Below are 14055 nucleotides of genomic sequence, written 5' to 3'. Positions count from 1 at the left end.
GCCCCCCTCGGTTGGAACATGAAATCTGCTCCAGGGGAAAGAACTCTAAAATAAGTTATACTTATAGAATAAGGATGAAAACAACCCGTCCCGTCCCCCGTTGCCTCCAACTAGTAACAGAAACAATAATAGTAACAATATACAGCAACGGAAACTATAACAGTGACAATATACAGTAACAGATTGACTTTATTTGTAACATCTAGATGTAACATCTAGATGGGGCAATGTGAACATATAAGCTATAATTACAATTTAAAAGTTACATGTGATACACACATAGGCAAACACACACCCCAGATTTACATAGAAGTAAATACACACATACTTACCTTTAACAATCGTAGAATTGACTAAACAATAACGTTTTTAACCTAATTTTGAATGTCGAAACAGTATCAGCCTCCTTAATTGAGACAGGTAATTTGTTCCAGAGAAGAGGTGCTCTATATGAGAACGCCCTACCTCCAGCTATTTTTTTCTTAATTTTGGGAACCACCAGATAGCCGGCATCTTGAGATCTAAGTGTCCTTGCGGGGCAATAGGGTGCAAGGAGACCGGAGAGGTACAGTGGTGCCAATCCATGCAGAGATTTGTAGGTTAGTAGGAGAACTTTGAAGTCAGCTCTGGCTTGGATAGGGAGCCAGTGTAAAGAGACAAGAGTAGATGTTATGTGATCAAACTTTCTTGTTCTAGACAATAGTCTAGCAGCAGCATTTTGCACCCACTGTAAATTTTTTAGGTAGGTAATTGGGAGGCCAGAGAACAACACATTGCAGTAGTCCAATCGGGACATAACAAATGCATGTATTAGTTTTTCTGCATCATCCTTTGAGAGGAATTTTCGTATTTTGGCAATATTACGTAGATGGAAAAATGCAGTTCTGGTAATTTGCTTAATATGGTACTCAAACGAAAGGTCTGGGTCCATTGTGACTCCAAAATGTTTTACCAGCTGGCATTGAGAGACTTTGACGCTGTCTAGGTCTAAGGTCAGATTGGATAAATTATTTCTGTATTTTTTAGGACCGAAAATTTGAACCTCGGTTTTATCCGAATTAAGAAGAAGGAAATTTGCAGTCATCCAAGTTCTTAACCCAGAAACACATTTTTCCATAGCATGTGGAAATTCTCCAGACTCTCTTCATCTCTCTTATTGATCTTCTAGTTCTCCATCTCTCGTCTTTCTCTGTTTCCTTTCTCCCTCTCCTGCTCTCTTTCGCCTCTTTCTCTCCCTCTCATACCCCTCTCCATCTCATTCTTCCTCTCTCTCCTTCTATCCTCCATCTTGCTCTGTTTATCTCCCTCTCCTGCTATCTGCTTTCTTTCTCTCTCTCCCTCCCTTTCTTTATCTCTACTCTCTCTTTCCCTCTTCCTCTCTGTCCTGCTCCATTTATCTCCTTCTTCCTCTTATCCTCTTTCTCTTTTTCTTGTTTTTCTCGTACTCCTCCATTACTTTCCTTAATCTCGTTACCCTCCCTCTGTGTCCTTGCCTCTGTCCCGATCAAACATCCATATCTCACACGGCAGTAGGGCTAGTGATGGCTGTGTGTGTGTGTGCCTCACTGTCTATGTTGGCATATGAGTGTGTGTCTCTTAAGCGTGTGTCAGATTCTCCTATTTACCAGCAACGTGTGTATGTTTGTAATTACCTTCCTAATGACTCATTAGTATCAGAACCAGAGCTTCCCTCGCCGTCTCCACCCACAGTGGGACATCTGGGCTGGCTTCTCCCCTGTAAACACATAAATCAGAGTAGGTGTGTGTCTGAGAGAGACAGTGTGTTTGTGTGTGTGATGCCACAGAATATCGATCTTTAGTAAAGCACGGTGACACAAGCATCACCACAAACTGCTCCTCTGACTTACTGGAACTTGCACACCCAACGGTTCAGAATCACGGTTTAAGTCCACAAGACACCCATTTGCATTTTACCCCCCGTGCAGAAGCCATCGTTCGTTAGAAACCCACAATGTGAATGTGTGTTTGTTACGCTTCCTGTTTTGACAAGTTTGTGTATGTATGCTTCAGTGCAGTGATGTGCGGAGTATGTTTGTGTGAGTCACACGGGGGGACCCTCATACTTTGATGTGTGTGTGTGTGTGTGTTTGATGATTAACACCTCCAGATAGGTTCATTTGAGTCAAAGGGGGTTCCTTTCTCAACTCAGCATTACTCAACGAATGAACACCAACAGCATGTCCCTTCCAGGAATGGAACCCAGCCGTGTGTAATCGTCAGCTTTCTGGAACCACATCCTGGTAACTGAAACAGTCTTATTCTGATACTAAGGTGTCAGAGGAAACATTGAGAGATCCTGCAGGATCTGACCCAAGACACACAGGTGGGAAAAGACAGCTTACACTAATCCGTTTAAGGGAGATACGCAGTCCCCAAAAGTACAGTAGGCGACACTCAGACACCATCACTTTGGTGTGTCGGGTCAGCCAGGTGAAACCTGGCCTGGTTGGGACTAGTTGGGCCGTGTTGTCTTATACGAGTCTGCCCTTGTCGTTTATGAGTAGTACATGAAGCTTGTGTATTACTGTGCCGACGGCTCGCCTCACCGATACAAACTCTTGTCATACAAAGATGTGTATCTTTAGAAGATAGGGGTGTGTGTGTTTGTTGCGCGTGTGCAAGGAAGTACGTTTTTGCAAGGAAGTACGTTTCTGCAAGGAAGTACGTTTCTGCAAGGAAGTACGTTTCTGCAGTGTCAGAGTCCCTCCCCATGTCAGTCTAATTAGGATTAGGTTTCCAAAACTGCCTTTGATGCCTCCGCTGCGAGTCCCCATCCAGATGGCTGCCATGATCGTTGCCTTTGTTCTTCATAAGTATCCCTCATCCCCTGCCATCCCCCTGTCCCCCCCTCCCACACACACACACCCCAACCCTGTACCGGGCCCGCCTCTCTGATTGGCGGAGGAGAACGAAAGGGAGAGAGGCACATTTATTTGGTCTTAGATTGATTTATTCTCGGCCCCCGGTTGACAGGGCTGCCATGTGGAATCTGGAGTGGTGTGTGTGGGGGGGGCATAGACGGTTGACAGGAGACGCTCTGTTTTCATGTGTGTGCACGCATTCAATTGAGTCTGATGAAGTGTCTTTTGAAAAGAGGGGTGTGTGTAGGGGGGGGGGGAGATGGTACTAAAGCCTAGTAGATTATGTCCAATTAAAACCATGTGTGTTCCAGCTGTCCACTGCTTGCTTGTATTGCTTTAGTTTGGAGCCCAGGGCTTTAAAGTGCTTCCTACCCTGCCTAGAATATTGTGACATGTCCATGTTCATGAGATACTACCCCAAAAAAATGGGCTTGAATCATGGTTATAAATGTCACTGGCAGCTGTGGTGTGTGTGTGAATACATGAGGCTGTAGCAGCATAGATACGTTCAATTGAGATGTGTGTTTAAACTTGTTCTTGTGTGCCAACTTGTGTTATTGTGTGAGTATTTGGCCACATGAAACGTGTTAACTTAAGTGTACTTGTGTGTGTGGTGCTTGTGCGTGTGTGGCAGGAGTCTGATGGCCAGGGCTGTCCTTTCTGCCGCTGTGAGATCAAAGGCACGGAGCCCATCATCGTGGACCCGTTCGACCCACGCCACGAGGGAGCCAAGTGCTTCTTCCTGGATCATTTCAGCTCCCCCCTGATGGACCTGGACGAGGACGAGGACAGGGAGGACTGTCTGCTGATGAACGGGCTGGCCTCCATCAGAAAGGTTTTTCTGGACAAACTCCTGCTATCAGTATAGGAATACAGTAGTATTCTATAGACCTAGTACTAATTTAGGATTGGTGTACTGTAGTGTTGCACGGTATACCAACATTTCTGTACTTTGATACTTTTTGGTTAAAAATGGTTTGGTATTAGAATTTACCAATGTTCGGTACTTAGGTCAAACAGGCTTCCGAAGTCTACTGAGGGACTACTTTGCCTACAGAGCCAACGCTGATGGCAATCCCACAGACATTACGAAGCCCATTTGTAAATTGTGCTATAAAACAGTGTTGTGCAAGGGAGGAAATGCTTCTAACCTGACTTTGCTGTCAGGCCTACCCTACTGTATCGCAAATAGCATGACAATCAAGCATATTAGAAAACGTGAGTTCCAAAACGACAAATATATTAAGCTACAGTTATTTGGCGTCTCATTTTGGTGCTTTTTTAAACAGCCACTAGCTAAATAGCATAGTAGAGCTACGACCTAGCTACATGTAAGGTGGCTCAGACAGAACGGACAATTAAAAAAGACACACTGCCATTGTAAGTAAAACTATAGTTAACATAATGCCCCTGGCAAAAAAAAAGTTGGGTTGCTGGAGTAACGTTTAAGTGGAAATGGCCTGTTGGTAGAATCATTGTCGTTTTGGCTGTTAATTCAAAAGTGGGATCAACCCTTGTGGACTGTCTGTTTGTGATCTATTAGGTATCGAGTATCGTTTGTTTCGAGTATTGAGTATCGAGTATTGTGATACAAAACTTGGTATTGGTATATTTTTGTATCATAACACTATACTGTGTTAGATAATTCTCTTTATCAAGTAATGCACAGATTCGGTGAAGTAAAGGAAGTTTTTTACTTGCGGCCGGCTGCAAGGAGACAAATAGCCATGGTGGTCCAAAGTTGTCTACCGACCTGTCTCCATGCAAGAACATTTAAACAACACCGCTCTCAACAGTTATTGGTTCATACACAGACATGCAACTGTCACATGGCTATTCTTTCATTGGCTGTCTCCCTTACATAGATCGTGCATGCCTGTGTGAATCTTGAAGTGGCCCTGCTTAGGCTAACTAAATGACATGCTCAGATAAGATAAGGATCTTCCTGTTTACTAGGGGTGGAACGTTACAGTGAAGTCACGGTTCGGTTCATACATCACGGTTCAGTACGAGTTCGGTACAACGGAGGGAAAAGCAAAACAAACCAGGTTCCTCTGAGTGAATATGGGCGCATTGAAAATGACTTATTGCATCAGTGATTTTTTTGGCCCTATTTCTAAAGACTGGTTAAGCACTGTAGGGAGGAGAAGTTGGGCAGTTTTTTTTGTCTCGTTCCAGTGATTGGCACACCTGGGTGATGGCGTCGGATATTTTTAGTCATTTAGCACACGCTCTTATCCTTGCATAGCATGTTAGAAGTATTTCCACTCCCATACCCCACAACTGCTGAACAACGCCGACGCACAGTGCTTGTCTTATCCACCACTCTCTCGCCTGTACTACTGTAACTGAATGAACTTGCGATCTTAAAGAGGCCGGCAAGTCCTCATTCGCTCGAGGGTCGCCACCACTCGCGATACTCGTCCTTACGCTGCGTTCACACTGCAGCGACGCGATGCGAGCGACAATATGTTTTCCATTCATTTTCTATGGAGCCAGGTGAATCACTTGCGTGGTGCATTGTGGGTAGCGACACAACGCGACCGAGTTGAGATTTTCTCAACTTTATGTAAATGAGGAGCGATTTTCGCTAGCGATGGCCAGTCGGAGTGTTTTCTTGTTTCTCGTAATGTAGCAACCATGGTAAACAGCTTTCTAGGTTTCAAGGTGGAAGAGAAACTAATCGTTTGTGTGGCTGCTTACCCAGTCCTGTACGATACATAGCTGTATTCGTACAGAGACGTTAATTTAAAACAAACGATGCATGGCGCAAGGTTGCCGAAGTTGTTGGTGCTTGTACTTTCAAATTCCGTTTAGTCACATTACGTAACTTCGTTCTGTGGTAACTAGCTAGCTAGCCCGTCTGGAACTCCCTATTGTATCGACAGATTAGCAGAGACTTTGAGTAATATAATAAAACATTTTTTACACATGTCAACGTGTATGTCTATTAAACAGTTTTGTATTTTGTATACAAGTTGTATTTTGATCGATGTTGCGAGTACGTAAACCTAAGTCTGCACACTTGGCCATGACAACTACAACAGTGACTTCAGAGAACTACATTCTACATTAATCTGTTTGAAACGCCCCCGAGCATGGTGAACTGTGGGAAGGCGAGCGATGGCAAGCGATTCGCGTCGCTGCAGTGTGAACGCACAGTTAGTGCTGCTAGCTATATCTGACTCACGGCGGCGCCAATCAGAACTTCAGAGCTAAAGAGGGGCAACAGATTAAGTGTCCCTAAATAACACGAGTATCTAGTAACAGTATCTAGTAACAGTAGTTCCGCATTACATTAATTTATGTGCATGCAAGTTTTATTTATTTTTATACCGTGTATTCTCCGTGTAATTTCATGCACCGAATGGTGACGCCCGTACCGTTTCGGTTCAATACGAATACATGTACCGTTCCACCCCTACTGTTTACCTAAGCCTGGTCCTTGTGCTGTACAGACGGGGTTAGGGTTAGTGAGTTATGAGTTACTTTATTCTTTAATTATTATGTAATTATTGATTGCCTATTAGTAGGCCTAGTATTATAGTAACTAGAGTAACTGTGTCGGTTGCAGCTGGGACAGTTTTATTTTTTACCATATCACCTCCAAACCTAACGTTTAAACTAATATCAAACATCCTGAGATTTTTCATGTGTAGCTACTCAAAATGTACAACTGACATTTCTGTAATAAGTATGCAGTTATTATTTATGAAGATTGCATAGATTTAAAAGCATACATTTGTTGCTGCTCATTTACAATTAAAAATACAAAAAGTGAAGTGTAAAATGAAACTGTTGATTTTTCATTTCCCCTGCAAGAGGGAATAGTGATAAGCTATATCAGCCTCAGTTGAAAGTTGGATCAAACGAAGATATTGGGCTTCCGGTGTAAATGGTCCTAACCTCTATGACTGAAACGTCACCTTAACCCTTTCACGCATAGTGGTCACTACAGTGGACAGCTATTCAAAACTCAGTTTCTTGTATATGCATGGGTTTTGGTGGCACTCTCAGTTATCAGACACTCTAGTGGACGCTTTTGCGTCATCCCATACACTGCTACACATTGGCCAGTTGTTCTAAGTAAAACTACATTTTCGAAATTCCAAGATGGCCGACGGATTTTCAAAAACACTAGCTAGCGCATAAATATCTTGCCAATACTTCTATAGAAGTAGACCATCGTAGGTAAATAAAATGTGGTAACATAAAGTAACTACTAAGGAGCAATACTATTGTAAAATCTTCTAAGTATTGCTTTTATTTTGGGAGGAAATTACAATTGATCATCTGTCCACTAAATTGGACATCATGCGTCACTGGCTTTAAGTCAACCACAATTTATTCTAGTACTGCAACTTTGATGTTCTTGAAAACACTTCATCTGCAACAACTTTTTGGGCTGTTATAATTTTTATTTTATTTTTTACCTGTCTGTTGGTTTTTGCTCCAACAACACTCATTTGACTTTATTCTACACTAGTTACCTGATCACCCAGCTAATTATTAGATTCATGTGTGCTAGATTGTTGGGGCTAAAACCTACAGGCAGGTAGCTCCCCAGGAGCAGGGTTGGAGACCCCTGTTTTAGATGTTTCTCACACTTGATTCAAATGATTGAGTCGTTATCTAGCTCAGCAGAAGCCTGATAACGACCATTCATTTGAATCAGGTGTGTTGGAGCACAGGAACCATGCATGGCAGGGACGCATTTCATTGAGAAAGATGCTAAAATATGTGACACAGTATTTTAACAGCATAATATGTTTTTTCTCATTGGTCCATATTTCTTCAGTTTCTTATTTTTTTACAACCTGCATGCATGTTGTCCACCTGAGTGCATAGGTGTACTCAAACACCATGCATGTTGGGTCTGGGAGGGTAATAGTTGTCCATCTGTTGTATGGGTGTGTGCCAGAACAAGATTTTATATTAAAAAAAATGTTACCCTCTTACCCTTTCATTCAAATGACCGGTCATTTTTGACCGGGAACACCACAGGTGTACAAAAGTTAAATAAATGTTTGGCTGTTTAGATACCCTGTGTGGACAAAGTCATGGAACCTTATGGCAATCAGAATAAATTAACTAATTTTTTTCAGGGAGAAAACTTGTAAATCGTTCACTTTTAACCGGAACACAATAGGAGGGTTAAATGAAAACTCGTATTCGATACGCCATCTGCTTTGCAGGATGGCAATAATTCCGTTCAACCACAAGGACCATTACAATTACGTTGTGGAATTAGCTATAACACTGTTGTGTATGCCATAGTCGTAGCTGCCAGCAGATGTCACTGTCGAGTAAAAGTTTTGAGGGTTTCAAAGGCCCGACTAAATGTTTAATTGGGTGTGCTTTGCCTTCGGCAAGGGCACAACCTTTGTTATCTCACATATATATTTATTATTATTTATTGTTTATTTTCGCCCCCCTAAGGATCAGTCAATATTTGGACTACATACACAACGGCGGTGTCAAAAGGTTCGTCTTGTTAGCGATTGCGTTGGTTGTATTTTTATTTACGTTCCGTTGCATGGTTTAAGTAGAAATTGCGTTTTTGTGGTGAAAAGTGAAGCTAACGGTGGCTAATTTGCTAGCCACAGTCACTGACGTTACTAACGTCACGAAAACACGCGTGACTACCTGTAGCAGAACATTCGTTTTGCATCTGTTAACTTGGGGGATAGCTAGGCTAACTATAGCTTTACTGCAAGGCAGCTGCAGAAACGCCACAAGCAAAGAGGCCAGGGTCATAACTATTTACTCATTTTACTTTGTGATATGACACACAATTGTCATGTGTAATGTACAGTATAAGATGATATTATTAAGGAAGTACATCTACTTTCGGAAACAGTAGTCTACTATTTCACTGAAGTATTAGCATCATGACATTAGCCTGTGTTGCCCGGGCAACACATACTACAGTGGTCTATGATGTAGCGTTATCTGTTTTCAATCGTTAAAATAAACATTCCTCACATATACATTTTCGTTGTAGGATTTATTCTGACATTAGTAAACGATTTGTTGGTGAAATTACCATTACCTGTGGTTTCAAACCAGTGTAGCTCACTGCAACGCTGTAGCTTACGTGAGACACACTACAAAACATCTACACTACACAGCTGTTTAGGAAGTCAAACGGCGACAGAACATGTTCGGCACTCCCCTTACTTAAATCAAAAGTCTATATAACTACTAACCTGAACTTCATTGCAACAGCCTAAACGTTGTCAATCTGTTCATGAAAATAATTAATTTCAGTTTAAACCGTACAACGGAACGTTAAATCCAATTCAACCAGCGCAATCGCTACCAAGACGAACACAGCAGTACTGTAGTCTAGTACTGTGCCGTAGTAGTACAATTTACCGGGGCAGCTTCTCCACACAGGGCTATATCGCATTTTGCGTTGTTACTGACAATGATCGCTACCAGTGAGCTTTTTATGAATGAGCGATTTTCCACTAAATAAATGTCAAGCTTATTTACGTTTTGGGGGGCATATTTTCAGTTAGCAGATGGTACTGTTTGAATCGCGATTCCATCTTCTACTGCCGGTAACGTCGTAGAATAATCTTCAAAGGGGGTTCTTTATTCATGAATGAATGCAATATGAGTAGGCTAAATGCCTTAAAATATCACGAGAAGGGAAAAACTTAAAAGGACGTTTACGTCATAGAGATTAGGTCAATTTTTACACCGGTCTGCCAAATTTATTCGTTTTGATTCAACGATGAGGATACCTTTTGCAGGGGAAATGAGAAGATCTATTTCATTCTACACTTCACTCGTATTTTCAGTTGTAAATGAGCAGCAAAAAAAAATGCTTTTAAATATATGTAATCTTTATAAATAATAAGTATGCATTTTTATATCAAATATAGCCTACAGAAATATCAGTTTAAAAAATGTCATTCAAAAACGGACCCCTGTGCAACCGACGCAAGCACACCCTACAATTTCCCCAGAAATTGTACCCTCTCTAGTTTGTCTTTGTGTTTCGGAAAGCCTCGGTTTGCCCATCCCTAATTTAATGTCACATTACTTGCTGTACAAGTCTTGAATTGCTAAAACGTATGATGCTGCTATTACACCACCGGATACGATACTTGCTGTGCAACAGTCATAGCCATCCTAGCACATCTATGCACGTCGTATCTATGCGTCGTTGCTAACTTGTGCTGACGTTGTGACATAGGCTAGCACTGAGTTCCCTTTGTGCACACAAGGCACTTTTTGCCACAGAAATGTTGTAAGCTCCTAAACTAAAATAAATATAGCTGCAAGCAGCGATGCGGGTTCCTCCGCAAAATGGAAAAATATTATAAAAATGTACATTGTAGAAGATCAAGAGTTGGACAACAATAGAGCAAAATTACTTCAAGTTGACCAACGACAACAGGCTTAATGGAGATTCAAACTCAAGAGCATGAGGTTGCAAGTCAGCCTCTCTGCTACACATCAACGGTTGAGAGTTTCTGAATAGCCATATTGTCTTGTACTTTTCCTAACGGGATGACTGGGTTGCTGCTGTAAAGAATAGCTTACTCATATAAGGCTGTTTGGGGTGCCATAACTTGTGATGGAAGGGAATTTGAAATCATGCCTAGCATCAGTGGCGATGTGTCCTGGCTTAGGTTACTGAAATGAATTTGCGCAAGAGAAAAGGGATCCACCTGAACAATCAATATACTTCATTAGAGCTTACTCGGTTGTGAATCTGACACTACCATGTCAGACTACCAGTAGCTAGCTACTGTCAGAGTCAGATGGAGTCAGATGGCTGAGCGGTGAGGGAGTCGGGCTAGTAATCTGAAGGTTGCCAGTTCGATTCCCTGCCGTGTCAATTGACGTTGTGTCCTTGGGCAAGGCACTTCACCCTACTTGCTTCGGGGGGAATGTCCCTGTACTTACTGATAAGAGCGTCTGCTAAATGACTAAAAAATCTAAAATCTACTGTGGTGAACCTGGCTTGTTTTGCAGTGGTTTACACAGTCTCGCTAAACAGATGATCGGAGTGTTGTGATGGGCTCAAATAAACACACATTGCTGTGTTTTACAACCGGAGGATTGACCGGAAGACTAGAAACCGTTCTGTCAGAAGAAGAAGAAAGACAAAAATGATGCCTCTGACTGGTTTTGAACTTACAACCGTTCGCTTACCAGCACAACATCTCAGCCTATTAAGCCATTCACAGACCTGGACTTTACTACGTTCAGTAACTGGATAATGAAATAAGACGTTTCTCCTAAGGCAAGCATTGTCAGATTTGGTCCAAGCTCAAACAGCTGTAATTCAGTCATATTTTCACATATCAAGGTTAAACTTTGCAGGGTACTTCAGGGGGGTGTCACCTTAAAGCCTATTCGGTTTGAAAAACCATCATTCTAAATAACATGTGATTTAGTGACACAAACATATTGAGGCAATGTGGACAGTTACATAAATACACCACTTTCAGCCATTTTGTATTTGATTCAACTGTCTTAAGTAATGTTTTTAAATACATCAATGATACATATCTGTACAACATTTCAAGTCAATTTGATCTTTTGTTTAAGAGGAGATCGATTTTGAAGGTTTTCCCAAATTATCACAGTACAGGAAAATCCATCATGGCGGACCTTATGGGTCCTTGAGGCTTTTTTGTTCCTCATGACAAATGAGGCATCTACACCAAGTTTCAGAAGAATTGGAGCAATGGGGTGGAAATACCATCACTTTGAAAATCTTTTGGACGTTGCCTGTGGCGCCCCCTATGGTCTGATGTGGCCCATATTTGGTGTGGGGGTACCCATTTGCATGTAGTATCAATGTGCCAAATTAGAAAATTTATGACCAGGGACTTTTTGAGATATTGGGGCGCATGGAGAAGGGGGATTTGAACTCATGAGCATAAGGTTACAAGTCAGTCTCCCTATCCTCTCTGCTACACACCAACTGTTGAGATTTTATGAATAGAAAGGGCAGAGTATTAGCTTTGGTCAGCTTTGGGACAAAGGTTGAGAAACGGTTGACATTTCAAGGTGAAATTGCGCATGATATTTCAGAATGATGTCATCCTGTTTAACTAAACAGATAATTACAATTATGACAGGCCAAAAGATTGTGGCTGGATTCGAACCTACGACCTTTGACAATGCAGGCCACCATCCCAGCCCATTGAGCTATTCTCAGTGTTCAATGTTGTCATGTTCAGTTACTGTATAAAAAAGTAAGCTGTTTCTCCTGTAGTAAGCGTTGTTAGATTCAGCCAAAGTTGAAACAGCTCTAACCCCTACATTATTGTAACATTTCTCTGTCTGTATGTGTTTGTGTGGTTAGAGCATGGCACACTTCCAATTGGGGTTAATTGGGGGTAATTGGAAGGTGCCAGGTCCCTAAGAAGAGCAACTTACCGTATTTTACAGTAAATAAGCCGCACTGGAGTAAAAGCCGCACTTTATAAGCAAATAATGTTACGGTTGTGTGGCCCAATGCTGACAAATGATCACTTGAACGTTCATGCTATGGCTGTGGAAAGCTTGGATAGAGATCTAACTAAACAACATTCCCAATCAGGATGAACACTCAAATTAAAACTAAACTATAGACCAGGGCTCTTCAATAGGCGGCCCGCGGGCTGAATCCGGCCCCCGAGCAGCTTTGGACTGGCCCCCGGAGTGTGGTCCGGTAACCTCATTCAGTTCGTGACTATGACAAAAAAATAAATAAAATTCACTCGTGACCAGGGCCGGACTTACCATTGGGCTTGACTGGGCTCCAGCCCATGGGCCCCGTCCTGTAGGGGGCCCCGCCCGTTTACGTGCAGCGGAGGACTGAGCTATTAGCCAGAAAGCTAAGTTATGCTAGCAAGATTCATAGACAAGAACATTGTGTACGGTTGACAAACCGTAAATATAATTTGACAATATGTTTGACAAGAAGACTAGCTAGCTAACAAGCCATGTCATTGTCCCCAAATCAATATCAAGGTTTTCACGAACAAGGTATCGGCCATATACTAGTACTAGGCTACAGTACGGCCGCAGCATGTGTAGCGGGTTGAATAGCAAATGGATGTGAGATGATCGCATCAAAGTTGACATTCTCCAAACAGTAATTATAATTTGACAGTATGTTTAACAACAAGACTAGCCAGCAATCTAGCCATGTCATTGTCCCCAACTCAAATCAAGATTTTTATGTGTTGGCCGCAGCATGTCTGAAGTAGAGCTAGGTTGACTAGCGAGGTGAATCGAATGGGATGTGAGATGAGCGGTTACGTGACACTGACTGACACCGTAAATTCAGAAAAGGAACATTCTCCAAATAGGTTAAAAGAAATATTGAAGTCACTCATTGTTGTAATTACATGTTAGCTTGGTAAAGTTTCTCAAAATTGTAAACGGAGCTTTTGACTGCGTGACTGCGTCCCTGATGTTATTGTTACTTATTTCAGACACTTTGTACAGGCTCATACCAAGGAAAGATGTTCTTTGCTCATACAACGTAGCCAGCTCAATAATTTAGAACGGTGAACAATTTTGCTGGAACTACTTGGCTGATTGGCTGCAGCCAATCAGAATCGAGTATTCACCCAGACCATGGTATTTTAGATGCGTTCGACTTCATGCAACGCCGGCATCGTCTGCAGCCGCCTGCAGCCCGGCGGACTTGAAGCAGCCAATGGCATTCTCAGATTCAAGGGTGCTGCATGAAGTCAGTCCATGTCGAACGCGCCTAATAACTTAAAAAAATGTTTTGTCATTGGGGAACATTTAGTCATTGAATCGTTAATTCAGGAGATTTGTTCAAAAATGCTGATTCATCCATGAAACAAGTGAAGTATTTGAGTAGTTGAATCATGCATTCAAACCAAGTTTTTTTTAATAATTCAGATTAATTAAACATTTTAAATAGACTTCAGCAATTCACATAAATAATTTTATTTTGTTTAGTTGTTTGTTCAGAATCGTGATCTCTAAATACATATAGTAGCTTGTGTATGTATCATTTTGTTCTATTTAAAGTCATGTATAGTTGGTAGGGCCCTAAAATGACCCCCACCGCCCTTAGTCTTCCATTTTTGTTAGTTAATTGCATTTTCTCCAATTGTCTGTTAATATGATAAAAAAAAATTGAATCCTTGGTCCTATGCGGCCTCTTGGGCATATGTTGTTA

The 14055-nt window shown here is 41.8% G+C and overlaps 1 protein-coding gene across 7 annotated transcripts in view; it reads left to right on the top strand.

Moving 5' to 3' along the window:
- The window catches only part of cblb (Cbl proto-oncogene B, E3 ubiquitin protein ligase), an 88397-nt gene that overhangs the window by 50819 nt on the left and 23523 nt on the right, over nucleotides 1-14055 (top strand). For all 7 annotated transcript variants that reach the window (XM_062485506.1, XM_062485505.1, XM_062485504.1 and 4 more), the window contains one exon: nucleotides 3517-3717. In XM_062485506.1, coding sequence (XP_062341490.1) covers nucleotides 3517-3717 — 201 coding nt within the window. The remainder of the gene's footprint in view (nucleotides 1-3516; nucleotides 3718-14055) is intronic.

This window comes from Osmerus eperlanus, chromosome 19 (assembly GCF_963692335.1).
Source record: "Osmerus eperlanus chromosome 19, fOsmEpe2.1, whole genome shotgun sequence".
Lineage (NCBI taxonomy): Eukaryota > Metazoa > Chordata > Actinopteri > Osmeriformes > Osmeridae > Osmerus > Osmerus eperlanus.
Note: the sequence above shows the minus strand (reverse complement) of the source record. Positions and strands in the feature narration are given on the sequence as shown.